The sequence below is a fragment of the Tachyglossus aculeatus genome, chromosome 2, assembly GCF_015852505.1.
Source record: "Tachyglossus aculeatus isolate mTacAcu1 chromosome 2, mTacAcu1.pri, whole genome shotgun sequence".
In the NCBI taxonomy this organism is placed as follows: Eukaryota; Metazoa; Chordata; class Mammalia; order Monotremata; family Tachyglossidae; genus Tachyglossus; species Tachyglossus aculeatus.
The window spans coordinates 137,766,952-137,790,468 of NC_052067.1; the positions used below are offsets into that span (position 1 = coordinate 137,766,952).

The window sequence follows — 23,517 nt, forward strand, 5'->3', positions numbered from 1 at the left end:
CGTGCCAGTCTGATGGTTCCGTCTCCTTTGACCGAGGGAGGTCTGGGCCCTGGGAATGAGGAGGACCAGGCTCAGAAGGGTAACATTCTCACTTCCCACAAAGGACTGTTTATTTCCCTCCTCATAAAGCAGAAATCCTTAATCACTGCACTTGACTGGGTATCACTTAAGCACTTTACTACTTATTTTGATATGCTTTTACCCTACTATTTCCCCATCCCTAAATCTATTTTAATGTCTGTCTCCCTGTGTAGACTGTAAGTTCCATTTTTTATGGTATTTATTAAGCGTTTATTATTTGCCAGGCAGTGTTGTCTTATACCGTCGAGTCATCTCCGACCCATAGCGACACCACGGACACATCTCTCCCAGAATGCCCCGCCTCCATCTGCAATCATCCTGGTTGTGTATCCAAAGAGTTTTCTTGGTAAAAACACAGAAGTGGTTGACCACTGCCTCATTCCATCCAGTAAGCTTGAGTCTCCACCTTCAACTCTCTCCCATGCCGCTGCTGCCCAGCATAGGGGAGTTTTGACTTATAGCAGATTGCCTTCCACTTGCTAGCCACTGCCCAAGCTAGGAATGAAATGGGTAGGCCTTTGCTTGACTCTCCCTCCTGTAATCGAGACTGGAAGAGTACTGGAAACTTCCCAAGTGTGACCCTGAGAGGGGGCCAGGCACTCTACTAAAGTCTGTAATGAGTCCACTGATCTAAAATCCATGTCTGTGAACACCACCATTCCTCTTGGCTTCCTGTCTTAGTGGTTATTGACCCTGCAGTATCTGGAAATGGTGTGGCCCATCAACAAACCCTTAAATGGCCCATCAACAAACCCTTAAACCTCAGAGTCTGCTTGGACGGGTAAGATCAGCTTGGAGGGGTTCAATTCAATCATATTTATTAAGCACTTACTGTGTGCAGAGCACTGTAGTAAGCGCTTGGGAAAGTACAATATAACAATAAACAGTGACAATCCCTGCCCACAGCGGCCTCAGAATCTAAAGGGAATGTAGCCCCAGAGCTACAGAGAGCTCCTCAGCCCTCTTTAAAGCAGCTAAGAAATCCTGAGCAGCTGTGCGGCTAACAAAAAGGGAACAGACTGGCCATCTGTCAACTTCATTCATTTATCCATTCAATTGTATTTACTGAGAACTTACTGTGTGCAAAGCACTTGGGAGAGTGCAATATAACAGTACACAAACACATTCCCTTCCCATTTAAATTCTCTATGCCTCAGTTTCCTCATCTGTAAAACGGGAATCTCCCTCCCCATTTGACTGTGAGCCCCTTCAGGGACAGGGATTGTATCAGGGCTGATTGTATTGTTTCTAACCCAGCATTTATCACAGTGCTTTCCACATAGTATCTTTTGACTGGGTGAGATAAATGATCCACCCAGCCCAGGCACTGTCTCAGAGAGAGACCCCAGAGACCCCCTGGACACTATCCAACATCCCTAACTTTCCCATCTTCATCCCTAATTTTTCCCTTAGTGATCCATTTTGGATTGCTCATCCATAAATTTATCCAAACCCTTCATGAGCTTGCTGACATCATTTTACCTTCATAGCCTACTGTAGGATTGATTATCATCTTCATGTCATTCCCCTGCTCTTCAAAGCACTTCTGAAGTCACAACTCCTTCAAGAAGCCTTCCCTGATTCATTTCATTCATTCATTAATTCATATTTATTGATCACTCACTATGTGCAGAGCACTGAACTAAGTACTTGGGAAAGTACAATGTAGCAATAAACAGTCACATTCCCTACCCACAGTGAGCTTACAGTCTTGCGGTGGGTGGGGGAGGAGGGGGGCAGAGGCAGACATTAATAATAATAATAATGGCATTTATTAAGCGCTTACTATGTGCAAAGCACTTTTCTAAGCACTGGGGAGGAGACAAGGTGATCAGGTTGTCCCATGGGGGGCTCACAGTCTTCATCCCCATTTTACAGATGAGGTAACTGAGGCACAGAAAAGTTAAGTGACTTTCCCAAAGTCGCACAGCTGACAGTTGGCGGAGCCAGGATTTGAACCCATGACCTCTGACTCCAAAGCCCGGGCTCTTTCCACTGAGCCACGCTGCTTCTCTAAATATACATTTAGAGAATGTATATTTATACATTGTATACATTGTATAAATATACATTGTATATACATATACATTTATATGTATATACATATAATGTATATACGTATGCATGCATATATATGTGCATATATATACACATGTATATATGTATGTGTATATGTATATACAAATGTATATAAATATACATTTATACAATGTATATTTGTATATTTATAAATACATATATTTACATTAATATAAATAAGTAAATTATAGATATGTACATAAGTACTGTGGGACTGGGAGAGGGGAAGAACAAAGGGAATAAGTCAGAGCGAGCAGAAGTAGGAGAAGAGACTAAGGGGTTTAGTCATGAAAGGCCTTCTGGAGGAGATGTGCCTTCAATAAGGCTTTGAAGGAGGGAAGAGTCATTGTTTATCAGAATTGAGGAGGGAGGGTGTTCCAGGATATGGGCTAGGGGTCATTGGCGAGATCTGGTCTCCCCAGATTATATCCCTCAATTTCCTCTTCAGCACTTCTGTGCCACCTATACAACTGGGTACTCCCAAACACTAATGCACTTACATATATACATATATCTTGCATACCCTACTTTTTAAGCACTCGCTCATCAATCTGTCTACAGTAAATTTGTTGTGGGCAGAGAACGCCACTACCAATTCCGCTCTATTTTATTCTCCCAAGCACTTAATACAGTATTCTGTACATAGAAAGAGCTCAAAAAATAGCATCGATTGGTTGATATATCCTCTTTTCCTTCTTCCTCCTGCTGGTAGGTTTATCAGTGTCTGCCTCCCCAAATGGATTATAAATCATTCAGTGGCATTTATTGAGCACTTAGTATGTGCAGACCACTGTATGAAGCACTTGAGAGAGGACAGGGATCCTGTCTTTCTTCTTACTGTACCCTTAGTCCAGTGGTATAATAATGATAATAAAATTGTGGCATTTGTTGAGCGCTTACTATGTGCCAGGGACTGTAGTGGGGTGAATACAAGCAAATCAGCTTGGATACAAGTCCCTGTCCCAGGCGGGACTCACAGTCTCAATCCCCATTATACAGATGACGTAACTGAGGCACAGTGGAAGTGAAGTGACTTGCACAAGGTGACACAGCAGACAAGTGGGACAGCTGGGATTAGAACTCATGACCTTCTGAGTCCCAGGCCTGTGTGCTATTCACTACGCCGTGCTGCTTCACAAAAAAGCAACCTAGCAGCTTGAGCTCTGCTTAATAGTACTCAGCACACTGTATGCACTCCCTAAATACTATTTCTTAATGGATTAGGAGAAGCAGCGTGGCTCAGTGGAAAGAGCATGGGCTTTGGAGTCAGAGGTCATGGGTTCAAATCCCGGCTCCACCAACTGTCAGCTGTGTGACTTTGGGCAAGTCACTTCACTTCTCTGTACCTCAGTTACCTCATCTGTAAAATAGGGATTAAAACTGTGAGCTCCTCGTGGGACAACCTGATCACCATGTAACCTCTCCAGAACTTAGAACACAGCTTTGCACATAGTAAGCACTAAACAAATACTATTATTATTATTATTATTATTATTATTATTCTCTTACCACCTACTGAGTGACGGTGTGCTTCCTTTAATTGGTTCTGAATCAACCACTTTTGAACTTCAGCAGGATTCCCTCATCCTGGAACTGTGGGATCTGGTGAATCCCAATTCCATGCTTACATCATCCATATTTCTCAAAGTGTTGTAAACTTCGAGCCTGTCTCCTGTCAGCCTACATTCCTCCAGACTTTTTTTAAATGGTATTTGTTAGGCACTTACTATGTGGCAGACACTGTACTAAGTGCCGGGATAGATACAAGATAATTAGGTTGGACACAGTTCATGTCCATCATGGGGCTCATAGTCTTAATTCCATTTGACAGATGAGGGAACTGAGGCCCAGAGCAGTTAAGTGACTTGCCCAAGGTCACACAGCTAACAAGTGGCATAGAAACTGGGTTCTTCTGGCTCCCAGGTCCACACTCTGTCCACTAGGTCACCCCGTTTCCCATCCTTGTCTGCCCAGTCTCTCCCAGAAGTCGTTCCCTCCCCAAGACCATCAGATACCACCACTGCAGAATGGCTAGAAGATCAAGATCATCATGAAGGATTTACCCAGGACCAGGATTAGACTAGGACCAGGATCAGGATTCGACCAGGGCTCACACTCTTAAATCCCATTTTACAGATGAGGTAACTGAGGCCCAGAGAATAATAATAATAATAATTGTGGTATTTGTTAAGTGCTTACTATGTGCCAGGCACTTTTCTAAGCACTGGGGTAGTTACAAGATAATCAGGTTTGCCTCAGTCCGTGTCCCACATAGGGCTCACAGTCTTAATCTCCATTTTACAGATGAAGAAACTGAGGCATGGAGAAGTGAAGTGACTTGTCCAGGGTTACATAGCAGATATCTGGCAGAATTGGGATTAGAACCCAGGTCCTTCTGACTCCCAGGCTTCTGTGAAACCCTCAGTGGACAGGATCTGTGTTTACTTGCAACCTTCAAGCTCTTCTGCAGCATCTAGTCCAGTGTTCTGTACATGGTAAAACTCTTAATAAATACTATCACACCTAGAAAGGTCGTGAGATGGCAAGGAGCAGAGAGGGATCTGAAGGACCCAAAGCGGAGTAACTATTTCACAACCCCTTGCTTGACATCTCTGGAACCAGGCTGAGCTACAAGAGTGCATGCAGAAAATTTCAAATACCCACTATTGCCCCATAAGTCTTGTCGGGTTCATTGCTTCTACAGTGAAACATATTGGCAAGAAAGTGAAATGCTCCTGTGAAAGGCAAAGAGCCAATCAATCAAGCAATGGTGTTTACTGAGCATTTACTGTGTGCAGAGCACTGCAGTGCTTGGGTGAGAATACTATTACAGAGCTGATAGACACATTCAGGTCCATTTGAGAATGAGGTAAAAATGCTCTGTGGCATCTTGAGCAGCTGGGAGAGTCACTTGGTCAGCCCAAGGCTGTGGGTTCCCTAACCCAACTGTGGGATGAGGGGTCAGAGGTGTCCTTCTTGACTGCACCGAAGAAGGTGTCATCAGTGAGTCCCACAGGGAGAAGAGTTTTGGGTGCAGCAGTGACTGCAGGGGGAGGCTGAGTCTCAGAGACTAGCCCCCCTTTCCTGTAAGCGGCATGGGCCTGGGAGTCAGAAGGTCATAGGTTCTAATCCTGTCTCCACCACTAGTCTGTTGTGTGACCTCGGGTGAGTCACTTCACTTCTCTGTGCCTCGGGTACTTCATCTGTAAAATGGGTAGTGAGACTATGAGCCCTACATGAGACAGGGACTGTGTCCAACCTGATTTACCTTAATCCACCCCAGTGCTTAGTACAGTGCCTGGCACAAAGTGAACACTAAAATACCACAGTTATTATTAATTACTATTAGTGCCCTGTGGGCAGGGAACAAGTCTACCAAATCTGTTTTATTGTATTCTCTCCCAAGAGCTTAGTACAGTGTTCTGTGCATAGTAAGTGCTCAATGAATGTGATTGATTAATTGATAATGGGTGATTGAAACACTAGAGAAAGGGGGGGCAGTGAATAGAGAGACAGAGACAGAGCAGGGGGTACAGAAGGGTAGGCCCACGGCAGAGAAGTGATGGAAAAAAATTGGAATACTGGGGGTGGTGGGAGTATTCCAGAGTTCAACTGTGGTAGGGTGGGAAAGAGGAGGAGCCCTAAGCTGGGAGAGAGAGCGGGAGGACTGAAAAGAGGAAGAGAAACTAGCAAAGAGAGGGAACTGGGGAACCAGTCATCCAGAGAGGCTGGTATCATGTGGGACCAACAAAAATCTGGGAAATCAAATTTGTAAGGCAATCAGCACCAGAGCTGGGACCAGGCAGAAACCTCTCCTCCCTACTTCTACCTGACTGGGCAGTTGTCTGAGAGACTCAATCAGTCATTTATCAAGTGCTTACTTTGTACAGAATGTTGTATTAAGCACTTGGGATGATGATAATTCATTCATTCAATCATATTTATTGAGTGCTTACTGAGTGCAGAGCACTGTACTAAGCACTTGGAAAGTACAATTCGGCAACAGAGGCAATCCGTGCTTACTATGTGCCAGGTACTTTATTAAATGCTGGGGTAGATACAAGCTAATCAGGTTGGACACAGTCCCAGTCCCTCATGGGACTCACAGACTTAATCCCCATTTTACAGATGAGGCAACTGAGGCACATAGAATTTAAGTGAACTTGCCCAAGATCATGCACCAGACAAGTGGTGGAGCTGGGATTAGAACCCAGGTCCATCTGACTTCCAGGCCCGTGCTCTATCCACCAGACCACGCTGCACTACAACAAATTTGGTTTCCTGCCCACAAGAATCTTACAGTCTAGAGGGGGAGTCAGACATTTTAAAAATTACAGTTATGTGCATAAGTGCTGTGGGGCTGAGGGTAGGGTGAATACCAAGTGCTTAAAGGGTGCAAATCCAAGTGCAAGGGTTATGCATAAAGGAAAGGGAGCAGGAGAAATGAGGGCTTGACCTAAGGAGCCCAGGAGCTGCTAGCAATACGATGACTGCAGTGGAGGTTGGCATCGGCTAGACACCATGCCAGGGTGGCCTTCCTGCCTGGCAGCCCTTCCCAGTGACCCCTTCCCATTGATCCACAGGTACCAACCCAGGGAAGCAGCAATACCCAGTATCCAAATGTCATCCCAAACACCAGAAGTCCAGGAGAGGAAAAGGAATTGTGGGAGTTTGCTGAAATTGCTCGATATTCTCTCCTCTGATCCTTGTCTCCTTCGTCTGTTCTCACCCTTTCACTCCCTTTGGGCAGGCGAGCCGGAGCCAGATATTTACAAAGAAAGTCCACAACCAGCATTAGGACTTAGAAGCCAAACAAACAGGCTCAGGCTAATGAAAATCAACCAGAGATGGGTGAGGAAAATCACGGTTCTCAGAAAGAGAGACTCACCTGGGAGAGGAAGGAGAGTTCTGGGAGAGGAAGGAGAGTTCTGGGAGAGAACTGAAGTCTTGGATGTCTCAGGAACCAGAAACAGGACATTAGGAATCCAGCCTAGATTAGAGGGCCTGGGATTCAGGGTCTCACCAATATCCTGAAGGGTGGGAATGACTCCTGCAGGCGGATAATGGCGATTATATGTGGAAACTCCACCCCACCCTGGAGAGGAGAGAGAGGGGAGAGGGAGAGTAGGGGGAGAAGAGGGAGGCCAGGGAGCTGGTGACACTCTCCCAAGTATCCCCATCTGGGGAACCCAGCTGAGAAAGGAGTTCTGGGATCTGGGACTAGGAACAGAGAACAGAGTCTAGGTGCCTGGGAAAGAAAAGTGAAGTCACCATTCAGCTCTTTAAACTCTCCCACACCTGGTGGGAGAGGCAAGGGGCAAGGAGTGTCTTGGGTGATTGGAAAATGCCAGAATTCACCTGCCTCCTCTGGGTCCCACCTGGGATTCATTCACTCATTCAATCGTATTTATTGAGCAGTTACTGTGTGCAAAACACTGAACTAAGAGCTTGGCAGAGTATAATATAATAATAAACAGACACATTCCTTGCCTACAAAGAGCTTACAGTCTAGATGTGGCATGGGCATCTTTGGGCATTATACGGGCATTTCCAAGCCCCACTTTTCCTCATCTCCCATTCCCTTCTGCTTCACTCTGATTTGCTGCCTTTGCTCTTCCCCCCCTCCCAGTTCCACAGCACTTATGCTTATTATCTGTAATTGTATTTATTTATATTGATGTCTGTTTACTTGTATCAATGTCTGTCTCCCCCCTCTAGACTGTGAGCTCGTTGTGGACAGGGATTGTCATTCTTTATTGTTGAATTGTACTTTCCCAAGTGTTTAGTACAGTGCTCTGCACATGGTAAGTGCTTAATAAATACCATTGAATGAATGAATGAATGGTTCTTGCAGAGATGTGGGAGGGGCTGCCTGGCCAGAGCAACATGCCAACACCATGCCATATAGCAATGCCATGGACACATCTCTTCCAGAACGCCCACCTCCATCTGCAATCGTTCTTGTAGTGTATCCATAGAGTTTTCTTGGTAAAAATATGGAAATGGTTGACCGTTGCCTCCTTCTGCTCAGTCAACTTGTGTCTCCACCCTTGACTGTGGCACATGCCGCTGCTGTCCAGCTCAGATGAGTTTTGACTTGTAGCAGATGGCCTGCCACTTGCTAGCCACTGGCCAAGCTAGGAATGGAATGGATAGACCTCTGCTTGACTCTCTCTCTCGTGGTCAAGACTGGTAGAGTACAGGAAACTCTCCAGGTACAACTCTGAGAGGGTAAAAATGCTGTATTAAGTACAATAATATAGAGGTGGTAACCGCAATCCTTACCCACAAGGAGCTTACAGTCTACCAGGAGAGACAGTAGCAAACATGGGAGCTGAAGCTCCCCACCCCAAGGCCAGTGGCTCCACTGAAGCTTGAGGGTGATGAGTTCAGAACGAACCTGAGGAAATACCCCTTCACACAACTGGGAATAAATATGTGGAATCTGCTCCCCCAGGAAGCCATGCAGCTGGTATTACAGCAGGGTCCTGATGCTTGGGTAGATATGTGGATGGGTAGACCATACTGGATCCCTAATGGGAAAGTTAGGGGTTGGGGGATGGTCTGCCCCTTACCACGAGGACAGGGTCCAGGGGCGGGGGGGCGGGGGCAGCTGTCACATGGTCCCTCCAAGGGTCCTGGTGCCATTGTCAGAGAGGTCTTGGACTGGACGGGCTGTGGGATTGGTCAGTAGAGGCAACACTTGAAGGAGGGGTTCCACCAGCATGGCAAATTTCACTCTGCCCCAAAACACTTTGCAGATCTTTCCTACTTTTTATTTTAAACTGATCCAGGACCAGGCAGCAGGAGGCTGGCAAGGAGAGTGAGCCACTGCTCCCCTGGATAATAATTGTGATGTTTGTTCAGTGCTTACAATGTGTACTGTGCTAAGAGCTAGGGTAATAATAATAATAATAATAATAATGGAATTTGTTAAATGCTTACTGTGTGCAAAGCACTGTTCTAAGCGCTGGGGAGGATACAAGGTGATCAGGTTGTCCCACGTAGGGCTCACAGTCTTCATCCCCATTTTACAGATGAGGGAACTGAGTCACAGAGAAGTTAAGTGACTTGCCCAAAGTCACACAGCTTATTGGTGGAGCCAGGATTTGAACCTCTGACCTCTGACTCCCAAGGCCATGCTCTTTCCATTGAGCCACACAAGATAGATTGGATGCATTTCCTGTTGCAAATGGGACTCACAGCCTAAGAAGGAGGAAGAACAGATATTTAATCCCCATTTTCCAGATGTGGAAACCAAGGCACAGAGAAGTGAAGAAATTTGCCCTAGGTCATTCAGCAGACATGTAGCAGAGACGGAATTAGAACGCAGGTCCTCTGATTCCCAGGCCTGTGCTCTTTCCATTAGGCCACACCATTTTTCCATAGGCTTTTTTTTCTCATGTCCTTTCACTTGCTTGGGGCAGGACTGTCTCAGGCCTCCCAAATTAGGACGAGGGTCCCTTCTGTGGGTATCTTGGGGCCCCCCTCCCCAGGACACCGACTCCCAAATCCTTCCTTCATTCAGCAAATTATTGAGGCTTTACTATGAAGAGAACTGTTTTAGCTCTGTGGTAAAAAGAAAAGTGTGTATAAGTAAAATATGTGGTTCCTGCCCTCAAAGATCTGACCATCTAAAGTGGGAGAGAGGCAGGTACAGATTGTAAATATTCAACAAAAGCATAAGGGAACAGATCAGTGTAACTGATATCAGCAGTCGTATGGAGAAAATAGACAAAGACATAATAAATTGAAATTTTTTATGGTATTTGTTAAATGCTTACTATGTGCCAGGCTGTTTACTAAGTGCTGGGATATGTGCAAGATAATCAGACTGAATGCAGTCCATGTCCCACACGGGGCTCCCAGTCTCCATCCCCATTTTATAGATGAGGTAACTGAGACCTAGAAAAATGAAGCTACTTGCCCAAGGTCACACAACAGACAAGTGGTGGAGTGGAATTAGAACCCAGGTCCTTCTGACACCCCAGTCTGGGCTCTATCCACTAGGCCACACTGTTTGCAGGCGGCACTATGCGACATGTGGGAGAGGGACTGTATCCAACCTGACAAACTTGCATCTACGCCAGTCTCTAGAACAGTGCTTGATACATACTAAGCACCTAACAATTACCATGAAAAAAAAAAGAAGTGATCCTCACTATAGGCACAGGTTTGGCAGTGTTGGTGAAGAGGAGGCCACAACACAAATCAAGGCTGGAAGATATTTTTGTCCACAGAGAAGGTGAAAAAGGCCTCAGCTTCAGCCTTGAGAGGAGACCACATGGGAATTGGGTCCCCGAGGAGGAAACCGAAAATACCTGGAAAAGGAGTGGGGCACGGGGAAGCCTGTGACATCCCAGGTTTGCCAACAGAGCTGTCATGACTGGGTGAAGATTGGAATCCTTTTGGAGATAAGGACCCTGATGACCCTTTCACGAATGCTTTTGGTTCTGGCCCCGTAGATGATGGGGTTCATCATGGGGGGGACCAGGAGGTAGATGTTGGCCACGAAGATGTGGATGTAGCGGGGGATTTGGTGGCCAAACCTGTGTGTGAGGAAGGAGAAGAAGCACGGAAAGTAGAAGAGCAGAACGACACAGATGTGGGAGCTGCAGGTCCCCAGGGTCTTGAGCCGGGCATCCTTGGAGGGGAGGTGGAACACGGCCCGGAGAATTAGGATGTATGAACAGATGATCAGCAGGAAGTCCAGCCCGCTGGAAAGGAAGGCGACCATGAGGCCATAGGCCCGGATGACCATGGTCTCAACACAGGCCAACTTGATGATTGCCATGAACTCGCAGTAGGTGTGGGCGATGATGTTGGTCCTACAGTAGGGAAGCCACCTGAGCAGGAAGGGGTAGGGGGTAAGCAGAAGCACCCCGCGGAAGGCTACAACCAACCCCAGGCCCCCGACGACCGGGTGGGTCAGGATGGCAGAGTGTCTCAGCGGGTGGCAGATGGCCACGTAGCGGTCGAAGGCCATGGCCAGGAAGAACCCAGACTCCATGATGGAGAGCAAGTGGATCATGAACATCTGGGTGAGGCAGGCTTCGAAGGAGATCTCCCCATCGTTGAACCAGAAGAGGCTGAGTAGCTTGGGCAAAGTAGAGGTGGAGAGCATCAAGTCTACTGCAGAGAGCATGGAGAGGAAGAGGTACATGGGCTGGTGGAGCCCAGGGTCCGTCCTAATGAGGCAAAGAAAGATGCAGTTCCCCAGCAGGGCCATCAGGTAGACCAGGCCGAAGGGGATGGAGATCCAGATGTGGGCGGACTCCAACCCCGGGATACCAAGCAGGATGAAGGTGGAGGGGTGGAGGCTTGTCCAGTTGATAGTCACCATCGTGCCAGTCTGATGGTTCCGTCTCCTTTGACCGAGGGAGGTCTGGGCCCTGGGAATGCGGAGGACCAGGCTCAGAAGGGTAACATTCTCACTTCCCACTAAGGACTGTTTATTTCCCTCCTCATAAAGCAGAAATCCTTAATCACTGCACTTGACTGGGTATCCCTTAAGCACTTTACTACTTACTTTGATATGCTTTTACCCTACTATTTCCCCATCCCTAAATCTATTTTAATGTCTGTCTCCCTGTGTAGACTGTAAGTTCCGTTTTTTTATGGTATTTGTTAAGCGTTTACTATTTACCAGGCAGTGTTGTCTTGTCTTATACTGTCGACTCATCTCCGACCCATAGCAACACTATGGACACATCTCTCCCAGAATGCCCCGCCTCCATCTGCAATCATCCTGGTTGTGTATCCAAAGAGTTTTCTTGGTAAAAATACAGAAGTGGTTGACCACTGTCTCCTTCCGTCCAGTAAACTTGAGTCTCCACCTTCGACTCTCTCCCATGCCACTGCTGCCCAGCATAGGGGAGTTTTGACTTATAGCAGATTGCCTTCCACTTGCTAGCCACTGCCCAAGCTAGGAATGAAATGGGTAGGCCTCTGCTTGACTCTCCCTCCTGTAATCGAGACTGGAAGAGTACTGGAAACTCTCCAGGTGTGACTCTGAGAGGGGGCCAGACACTCTACTAAAGTCCGTAATGAGTGCACTGATCTAAAATCCATGTCTGTGAACACCACCATTCCTCTTGGCTTCCTGTCTTAGTGGTTATTGACCCTGCAGTATCTGGAAATGGTGTGGTCCATCAACAAACCCTTAAACCTCAGAGTCTGTTTGGGTGGGCAAGATCAGCTTGGAGGGGTTCAATTCAATTGTATTTATTAAGCACTTACTGTGTGCAGAGCACTGTAGAGCAGCTTGGGAAAGTACAATATAACAATAAACAGTGACAATCCCTGCCCACAGAGGCCTCAGAGTCTTAAGGGGATGTATCCCCAGGGCTACCGAGAGCTCCTCAGCCCTCTTTAAAGCAGCTAAGGAATCCTGAGCAGCTGTGAGGCTAACAAAAAGGGAACAGACTGGCCATCTGTCAACTTCATTCATTCATCCATTCAATTGTATTTACTGAGCACTTACTGTGTGCAAAGCACTGTGCTAAGCACTTGGGAGAGTGCAATAACAGTAAACAGACACATTCCCTGCCCATTTAAATTCTCTATGCCTCAGTTTCCTCATCTGTAAAACAGGGGAATCTCCCTCCCCATTTGACTGTGAGCCCCTTCAGGGACAGGGACTGTGTCAGGGCTGATTGTATTGTTTCTAACCCAGCATTTATCACAGTGCTTTCCACATAGTATCATTTGACTGGGTGAGATAAATGATCCACCCAGCCCAGGCACTGTCTCAGAGAGAGACCCCAGAGACCCCCTGGACACTATCCAACATCCCTAACTTTCCCATCTTCATCCCTAACATTTCCCTTAGTGATCCATTTTGGATTGCTCATCCATAAATTTATTCAAACCCTTCATGAGCTTGCTGACATCATTTTACCTTCAAAGCCTACTGTAGGATTGATTATCATCTTCATGTCATCCCCCTGCTCTTCAAAGCACTTCTGAAGTCACAACTCCTTCAAGAAGCCTTCCCTGATTCATTTCATTCATTCATTAATTCATATTTATTGATCACTCACTGTGTGCAGAGCACTGAACTAAGTACTTGGGAAAGTACAATGTAACAATAAACAGTCACATTCCCTACCCACAGTGAGCTTACAGTCTTGCGGTGGGTGGGGGAGGAGGGGGGCAGAGGCAGACATTAATAATAATAATAACAATAATAATAATGGCATTTATTAAGCGCTTACTATGTGCAAAGCACTGTTCTAAGCGCTGGGGAGGATACAAGGTGATCAGGTTGTCCCATGGGGGGCTCACAGTCTTCATCCCCATTTTACAGATGAGGTAACTGAGGCACAGAGAAGTTAAGTGACTTTCCCAAAGTCACACAGCTGACAGTTGGCGGAGCCGGGATTTGAACCCATGACCTCTGACTCCAAAGCCCGGACTCTTTCCACTGAGCCACGCTGCTTCTCTAAATATACATTTAGAGAATGTATATTTATACATTGTATACATTGTATAAATATACATTGTATATACATATACATTTATATGTATATACATATAATGTATATATGTATGCATGTATATATGTGTGTATATATGTACACATATATATATGTATGTATATATATATACACAAATGTATATAAATATACATTTATACAATGTATATTTGTACATTTATAAATACATATATTTACATTAATATAAATAAGTAAATTATAGATATGTACATAAGTACTGTGGAACTGGGAGAGGGGAAAAACAAAGGGAATAAGTCAGAGCGAGCAGAATTAGGAGAAGAGACTAAGGGGTTTAGTCATGAAAGGCCTTCTGGAGGAGATGTGCCTTCAATAAGGCTTTGAAGGAGGGAAGAGTCATTGTTTATCAGAATTGTGGAGGGAGGGTGTTCCAGGATATGGGCTAGGGGTCATTGGCGAGATCTGGTCTCCCCAGATTATATCCCTCAATTTCCTCTTCAGCACTTCTGTGCCACCTACACAACTGGTTACTCCCAAACACTATAGCACTTACATGTAGACATATATCTTGCATACCCTACTTTTTAAGCACTTGCTCATCAATCTCTCTACAGTAAATTTGTTGTGGGCAGAGAACGCCACCACCAATTCCACTCTATTTTATTCTCCCAAGCACTTAGTACAGTATTCTGTACATAGAAAGAGCTCAAAAAATAGCATCGATTGGTTGATGTATCCTCTTTTCCTTCTTCCTCCCGCTGGTAGGTTTATCAGTGTCTGCCTCCCCAAATAGATTATAAATCATTCGGTGGTATTTATTGAGCACTTAGTATGCGCAGATCACTGTATGAAGCACTTGAGAGAGGACAGGGATCCTGTCTTTCTTCTTACTGTACTCTCCCATGCACTTAGTCCAGTGGTATAATAATGATAACAAAACTGTGGTATTTGTTGAGCGCTTACTATGTGCCAGGGACTGTACTAAGCACTGGGGTGAATACAAGCAAATCAGCTTGGATACAAGTCCCTGTCCCAGGCAGGACTCACAGTCTCAATCCCCATTTTACATTTTAACTGAGGCACAGTGGAAGTGAAGTGACTTGCACAAGGTGACACAGCAGACATGTGGGACAGCTGGGATTAGAACTCATGAACTTCTGAGTCCCAGGCCTGTGTGCTATCCACTACACCATGCTGCTTCACAAAAAAGCAACCTAGCAGCTTGAGCTCTGCTTAAGAATAGTACTCAGCACACTGTATGCACTCCCTAAATACTATTACTTAATGGATTAGGAGAAGCAGCGTGGCTCAGTGGAAAGAGCATGGGCTTTGGAGTCAGAGGTCATGGGTTCAAATCCCAGCTCCACCAACTGTCAGCTGTGTGACTTTGGGCAAGTCACTTCACTTCTCTGTACCTCAGTTACCTCATCTGTAAAATAGGGATTAAAACTGTGAGCTCCTCGTGGAACAACCTGATCACCTTGTAACCTCTCCAGCACTTAGAACAGAACAGAGCTTTGCACATAGTAAGCACTTAACAAATACCATTATTATTATTATTATTATTATTCTCTTACCACCTACTGAGTGACGGTGTGCTTCCTTTGATTGGTTTTGAATCAACCACTTTTGAACTTCAGCAGGATCCCCTCATCCTGGAACTGTGGGATCTGGTGAACCCCAATTCCATGCTTACATCATCCATATTTCTCAAAGTGTTGTAAACTTCGAGCCTGTCTCCTGTCAGCCTACACTCCTCCAGACTTTTTTTAAATGGTATTTGTTAAGCACTTACTATGTGGCAGACACTGTACTATGTGCCGGGATAGATACAAGATAATTAGGTTGGACACAGTTCATGTCCATCATGGGGCTCATAGTCTTAATTCCATTTGACAGGTGAGGGAACTGAGGCCCAGAGCAGTTAAGTGACTTGCCCAAGGTCACACAGCCAACAAGTGGCATAGAAACCGGGTTCTTTTGGCTCCCAGGTCCACACTCTGTCCACTAGGTCACCCTGTTTCCCATCCTTGTCTGCCCAGTCTCACCCAGAAGTCGTTCCCTCCCAAGACCATCAGATCATCATCATCAATCGTATTTATTGAGCACTTACTGTGTGCAGAGCACTGTACTAAGCGCTTGGGAAGTACAAGTTGGCAACATATAGAGACAGTCCCTACCCAACAGTGAGCTCACAGTCTAAAAGGGGGAGACAGAGAACAAAACCAAACATACTAACAAAATAAAATTAAATAGATATGGACAAGTAAAATAAATAAATAAGAAGAGTAATAAATATGTACAAACATATATACATACATACAGGTGCTGTGCTGTGGGGAAGGGAAGGAGGTAAGATGGGGGGATGGAGAGGGGGACGAGGGGAAGAGGAAGGAAGGGGCTCAGTCTGGGAAAGCCTCCTGGAGGAGGTGAGCTCTCAGTAGGGCCTTGAAGGGAGGAAGAGAGCTAGCTTGGCGGATGGGCAGAGGGAGGGCATTCCAGGCCAGGAGGATGCCGTGGGCTGGGGGTCGATGGTGGGACAGGCGAGAACGAGGTACGGTGAGGAGATTAGCAGCAGAGGAGCAAAGGGTGCGGGGTGGGCTGTAGAAGGAGAGAAGGGAGGTGAGGTAGGAGGGGGCGAGGTGATGGAGAGCCTTGAAGCCCAGTGTGAGGAGTTTCTGCTTGATGCGCAGATTGATTGGTAGCCACTGGAGATTTTTGAGGAGGGGAGGGGAGTAATATGCCCAGAGTGTTTCTGGACAAAGATAATCCGGGCAGCAGCATGAAGTATGGATTGAAGTGGGGAAGAGACATGAGGATCATATACCACTGCAGAATGCCTAGAAGATCAAGATGATCATGAAGGGTTTACCCAGGACCAGGATTAGACTAGGACCAGGATCAGGATTCGACCAGGGCTCACACTCTTAAATCCCATTTTACAGATGAGGTAACTGAGGCCCAGAGAATAATAATAATAATAATTGTGGTATTTGTTAAGTGCTTACTATGTGCCAGGCACTTTTCTAAGCACTGGGGTAGTTACAAGATAATCAGGTTTGCCTCAGTCCGTGTCCCACATAGGGCTCACAGTCTTAATCCCCATTTTACAGATGAAGAAACTGAGGCATGGAGAAGTGAAGTGACTTGTCCAGGGTTACATAGCAGATATCTGGCAGAATTGGGATTAGAACCCAGGTCCTTCTGACTCCCAGGCTTCTGTGAAACCCTCAGTGGACAGGATCTGTGTTTACTTGCAACCTTCAAGCTCTTCTGCAGCATCTAGTCCAGTGTTCTGTACATGGTAAAACTCTTAATAAATACTATCACACCTAGAAAGGCCGTGAGATGGCAAGGAGCAGAGAGGGATCTTAAGGACCCAAAGTGGAGTAACTATTTCACAACCCCTTGCTTGAGATCTCTGGAACCAGGCTGAGCTACAAGAGTGCAAGCAGAAAATTTCAAATACCCACTATTGCCCCATAAGTCTTGCCGGGTTCATTGCTTCTACAATGAAACATATTGGCAAGAAAGTGAAATGCTCCTGTGAAAGGCAAAGAGCCAATCAATCAAGCAATGGTGTTTACTGAGCACTTACTGTGTGCAGAGCACTGTAGTGCTTGGGTGAGAATACTATTACAGAGCTGATAGACACATTCAGGTCCATTTGAGAATGAGGTAAAAATGCTCTGTGGCATCTTGAGCAGCTGGGAGAGATCAGCCCAAGGCTGTGGGTTCCCTAACCCAACTGTGGGATGAGGGGTCAGAGGTGTCCTTCTTGACTGCACCGAAGAAGGTGTCATCAGTGAGTCCCACAGGGAGAAGAGTTTTGGGTGCAGCAGTGACTGCAGGGGGAGGCTGAGTCTCAGAGACTAGCCCCCCTTTCCTGTAAGCGGCATGGGCCTGGGAGTCAGAAGGTCATAGGTTCTAATCCTGTCTCCACCACTTGTCTGTTGTGTGACCTCGGGTGAGTCACTTCACTTCTCTGTGCCTCGGGTACTTCATCTGTAAAATGGGTAGCGAGACTATGAGCCCTACATGAGACAGGGACTGTGTCCAACCTGATTTACCTTAATCCACCCCAGTGCTTAGTACAGTGCCTGGCACAAAGTGAACACTAAAATATCACAGTTATTATTAATTACTATTAGTGCCCTGTGGGCAGGGAACAAGTCTACCAAATCTGTTTTATTGTATTCTCTCCCAAGAGCTTAGTACAGTGTTCTGTGCACAGTAAGTGCCCAATGAATGTGATTGATTAATTGATAATGGGTGATTGAAACACTAGAGAAAGGGGGGCAGTGAATAGAGAGACAGAGACAGAGCAGGGGGTACAGAAGGGTAGGCCCACGGCAGAGAAGTGATGGAAAAAAATTGGAATACTGGGGGTGGTGGGAGTATTCCAGAGTTCAACTGTGGTAGGGTGGGAAAGAGGAGGAGCCCTAAGCTGGGAGAGAGAGCGGGAGGACTGAAAAGATGAAGAGAAACTAGCAAAGAGAGGGAACTGGAGAACCAGTCATCCAGAGAGGCTGGTATCATGTGGGACCAACAAAAATCTGGGAAATCAAATTTTTGTAAGGCAATCAGCACCAGAGCTGGGACCAGGCAGAAACCTCTCCTCCCTACTTCTACCTGACTGGGCAGTTGTCTGAGAGACCCAATCAGTCATTTATCAAGTGCTTACTTTGTACAGAATGTTGTATTAAGCACTTGGGATGATGATAATTCATTCATTCATTCAATCATATTTATTGAGTGCTTACTGAGTGCAGAGCACTGTACTAAGCACTTGGAAAGTACAATTCGGCAACAGAGGCAATCCGTGCTTACTATGTGCCAGGTACTTTATTAAATGCTGGGGTAGATACAAGCTAATCAGGTTGGACACAGTCCCAGTCCCTCATGGGGCTCACAGACTTAATCCCCATTTTACAGATGAGGTAACTGAGGCACATAGAATTTAAGTGAACTTGCCCAAGATCATGCACCAGACAAGTGGTGGAGCTGGGATTAGAACCCAGGTCCATCTGACTTCCAGGCCCGTGCTCTATCCACCAGACCACGCTGCACTACAACAAATTTGGTTTCCTGCCCACAAGAATCTTACAGTCTAGAGGGGGAGTCAGACATTTTAAAAATTACAGTTATGTGCAGTTAAGTGCTGTGGGGCTGAGGGTAGGGTGAATACCAAGTGCTTAAAGGGTGCAAATCCAAGTGCAAGGGTTATGCATAAAGGAAAGGGAGCAGGAGAAATGAGGGCTTGACCTAAGGAGCCCAGGAGCTGCTAGCAATACGATGACTGCAGTGGAGGTTGGCATCGGCTAGACACCATGCCAGGGTGGCCTTCCTGCCTGGCAGCCCTTCCCAGTGACCCCCTCCCATTGATCCACAGGTACCAACCCAGGGAAGCAGCAATACCCAGTATCCAAATGTCATCCCAAACACCAGAAGTCCAGGAGAGGAAAAGGAATTGTGGGAGTTTGCTGAAATTGCTCGATATTCTCTCCTCTGATCCTTGTCTCCTTCGTCTGTTCTCACCCTTTCACTCCCTTTGGGCAGGAGAGCCGGAGCCAGATATTTACAAAGAAAGTCCACAACCAGCATTAGAACTTAGAAGCCAAACAAACAGGCTCAGGCTAATGAAAATCAACCAGAGATGGGTGAGGAAAATCACGGTTCTCAGAAAGAGAGACTCACCTGGGAGAGGAAGGAGAGTTCTGGGAGAGGAAGGAGAGTTCTGGGAGAGAACTGAAGTCTTGGATGTCTCAGGAACCAGAAACAGGACATTAGGAATCCAGCCTAGATTAGAGGGCCTGGGATCCAGGGTCTCACCAATATCCTGAAGGGTGGGAATGACTCCTGCAGGCGGATAATGGCGATTATATGTGGAAACTCCACCCCACCCTGGAGAGGAGAGAGAGAGGAGAGGGAGAGTAGGGGGAGAAGAGGGAGGCCAGGGAGCTGGTGACACTCTCCCAAGTATCCCCATCTGGGGAACCCAGCTGAGAAAGGAGTTCTGGGATCTGGGACTAGGAACAGAGAACAGAGTCTAGGTGCCTGGGAAAGAAAAGTGAAGTCACCATTCAGCTCTTTAAACTCTCCCACACCTGGTGGGAGAGGCAAGGGGCAAGGAGTGTCTTGGGTGATTGGAAAATGCCAGAATTCACCTGCCTCCTCTGGGTCCCACCTGGGATTCATTCACTCATTCAATCGTATTTATTGAGCAGTTACTGTGTGCAAAACACTGAACTAAGAGCTTGGCAGAGTATAATATAATAATAAACAGACACATTCCTTGCCTACAAAGAGCTTACAGTCTAGATGTGGCATGGGCATCTTTGGGCATTATACGGGCATTTCCAAGCCCCACTTTTCCTCATCTCCCATTCCCTTCTGCTTCACTCTGATTTGCTGCCTTTGCTCTTCCCCCCCTCCCAGTTCCACAGCACTTATGCTTATTATCTGTAATTGTATTTATTTATATTGATGTCTGTTTACTTGTATCAATGTCTGTCTCCCCCCTCTAGACTGTGAGCTCGTTGTGGACAGGGATTGTCATTCTTTATTGTTGAATTGTACTTTCCCAAGTGTTTAGTACAGTGCTCTGCACATGGTAAGTGCTTAATAAATACCATTGAATGAATGAATGAATGGTTCTTGCAGAGATGTGGGAGGGGCTGCCTGGCCAGAGCAACATGCCAACACCATGTGTGTCTGATGCCACCATATGTCAACCACAGCAGTTGGCATCTTAGGGTTATTCTTCTGCCAAATGTCCCATGGTTCTCAGGACCCATGGCAGGGCCAGCGTCCTGCAGGTGCCCCAGAGGAGGACCTGCAGCAAGGGGATTCTCACAGGAGCAAGGGCTCTGCCTCTCTGGAGAGGGTGAGGTGGGCACCAGAGCCCTGCGGGGATCAGGGATGCAGGAATTTGCCACAGGGTATGTGGCAATTCCAGGAGAGGAAGAGGAGTTCTGGGAGTTTGCTGAAATTGCTCTGGACATTCTCTCCTCTGAACCTCGTCTCCTTCCTCTGGTCTCACCCTTCCACTACCTTTGCACAGAAGAACCAGCACCAAATATTTACCGAGAAAGCCCGCAAGCAGCATTAGGATTAGAAGCCAAATAAACAGTCCCTAATAATAAGTGATAATAATAATAATAGCATTTATTAAGCACTTATATGTGCAAAGCACTGTTCTAAGCACTGGAGAGGTTACAAGGTGATCAGATTGTCCCACTTGGGCCTCACAGTCTTAATCCCCATTTTACAGATGAGGTAACTGAGGCACAGAGAAGTTAAGTGATTTGCCCTAAGTCACATAGCTGCCAAGTGGCGGAGCCGGGATTAGAACCCATGACCTCTGACTCCCAAGTCCGTGCTCTTTCCACTGAGCCACGCTACTTCTCTGCAGCAAAATCAATGGAAAATGGGCAAGAAAAATCACGATATTTGGAAAGGGTAACTCCACTGGCAAACTCACAGAAGCAGATAGGTGGACGTCAATCACTGGTGTGTGGGATAGCGGCTCCCTCTACCCACCAAATCAGAGTCCGGGTCAGGATCAGAAAGAGTCTTTATTCTTTCTCATGAGAAAGGGCACTACCCCCGTCGCTCAAACAGCATCAGCCGGGGAGTGCGCTTGTTGATTGTACGAAGCCGATTTTTATAGCCCTAACGCATCCTCTTCCTCCCACCGACTATCCCCTTTCTCCATTGTCTGGATACTTAGGGCGTACAATTTAATCGCGACGTACAAGGCTGACAGTGGCCTTGCGGTTTAACCTGTATCCTGTTTTTTGGTTAGCTGCGTCCTGTTTTTTTGTAAACAGGTCCTGCAATGTGGCTGTTTTATTTTCCCTTTATCTCCTTCCGGTTTGTCGTATCTGGTGTAACCCGGCCTGGCCCGGGGAGATAGCTTCTGCCTTCCCTCCTGGGGTCTCATGAGGAAACTTCACTGGGTTCCATCCCTCACACTGGGACTTACTGCTCTGTGCCAGCCTGCCATGGAGCTGTGCCTGATTCAGCCTGGAGCCCTCCCTCTCTCCCTGTGAAAGGGGAAATTACTGCAATGGACTGCAATGATCGGGCCATTAATTAATTAATTCATTCAACTGTATTTATGGAGTGCTTACTGCATGCACAGCACTGTACTAAGCACTTGGAAAGTACAATTCAGCAACAAACAAAGGGCAGCTCAACAACCACACTGTTTACCTGCTCAAAGGAGGCATCACCCACCTTCACAACATCACTAAAATCCACTCTTTCTTCTCCATCCATACTACTACCACATTAATACAATCACTCATCCTATCCTGCCTGGATTACTGTATCAGTCTCCTTGCTGACCTTCCAGCCTCCTGTCTCACCCCACTCCCATCCATACTTCACTCTGCTGCCCGGATCATTTTTCTACGAAAACATTCTGGACACATCACACCACTCCTCAAAAAACTCCAGTGGTTGCCCACCCACCTCCATAGCAAACAAAAACTCCTCTCCATTGGCTTTAAAGCAGTCCATCACCTTGCCCCCTCTTAGCTCACCTCACTTCTCTCCTTCTACAATCCAGCCCACACGCCTCTCCTCTAGTGCTAACCTTCACACTGTGCCTCGATCTTGCCTGTCTCACCGCCGACCCCTAGCCTACATCCTCCCTCTGGCTTGGAAAGCCCTCCCTTCTCTAATCCATCAGACAACTAATTCTCCCCCTCTACAAAGCCTTAGTGAAGGCACATCTCCTCCAAGAGCTCTTCCTAGACTAAGACCCACTTTTCCTCATCTCCCACTCCCTTCTGCTTTGCCCAAACTTGCTCCCTTTGCTCTTCCCCCAACCAAATCCCAAAGCACTTATGTACATATCTGTAATTTTATTTATCCCTTTGCTCTTCCCCGCTCCCAACCCAAAAAATGTATGTACATATCTGTAATTTTATTTATTTGTACTGAAGTCTGTCTCCCCCTATTCTAGGCCATGAGCTCTTTGTGGGCAGGAATGTCACTGTTTATTGTTGTATTGTACTTTCCCAAGTGCTTAGTACAGTGCTCTGCACACAGTAAGAGCTTAATAAATATGACTGAATGAATGAATATACTGAGCCCAACTTATTCCAGAGTCCCAGACCCTCACCCTTCTCCAGACCCTAAGAGGCTGGTGTTTTCAACTATTAAAGAGATGGATGAGTTGCCTCTCTCTCTGTCTCTCTCCTTCTCTGTCTCTGTTCCCATCACTACAGGCTTTCCTACTCTGCCAAAAAACAGATAGATACTGCTGTCAGATTTACTTAATAATAATAATGGTATTTGTTAAGTGCTATGTACTGAGCACAGTTCTAAGCACTGGGGTAGATACAAGGGAATCAGGTTGCCCCACGTGGGGCTCACAATCTTAATTCCTATTTTACAGATGAGGTAACTGAGGCACAGAGAAGTTAAGTGACTTACCCAAAGTCACAAAGCCGATTAGGGGTGGAGCCAAGATTAGAGCCCATGACCTCTGACTCCCTAGCCCATGCTCTTTCACACTGAGCCATTTCACAGTTTGGTTATAACGGGATAGCACTTTAGCATGCACGTCTCAACATTTATTCATTCATTCAGTCGTATTTATTGAGCACTTACTGGGTGCAGAGCACTGTACTAAGCACTTGGGAAGTACAAGTCAGCAACGTACAGACATGGTCCCTACCCAACAATGGGCTCACAGTCTAGAAGGGGGAGACAGACAACAAAACAAAACACGTAGACAGGTGTCAAAATCGTCAGAACAACTTCATTCATTAATTCATTCAATCATATTTATTGAGCGCTTACTGTGTGCAGAGCACTGTACTAAGTGCTTGGGAAGTACAAGTTGGCAACAAATAGAATTAAAGCTATATGCACATCATTAACAAAA

The 23,517-nt window shown here is 46.3% G+C and overlaps 1 protein-coding gene and 1 non-coding gene across 2 annotated transcripts; both read right to left on the reverse strand.

The window, feature by feature from the left end:
* Positions 1 to 10,540: 10,540 nt before the first annotated feature.
* LOC119943787 (olfactory receptor 52D1-like) lies at positions 10,541 to 11,503 on the reverse strand. Its single transcript, XM_038764956.1, has one exon. It carries the CDS (start codon positions 11,501 to 11,503, stop codon positions 10,541 to 10,543), a length of 963 nt encoding a protein of 320 aa, XP_038620884.1.
* Positions 11,504 to 12,043: 540 nt separating this feature from the next.
* On the reverse strand, positions 12,044 to 12,181 carry LOC119924836. Its single transcript, XR_005449523.1, has one exon. It is a non-coding gene; the product is annotated as a small nucleolar RNA SNORA7 (small nucleolar RNA).
* Between the last annotated feature and the right edge of the window lie 11,336 nt (positions 12,182 to 23,517).

Excerpts from the sequence above, each read along its gene's own strand:
- LOC119943787 (XM_038764956.1), bottom strand. The coding sequence starts at position 11,503 with ATGGTGACTATCAACTGGACAAGCCTCCACCCCTCCACCTTCATCCTG.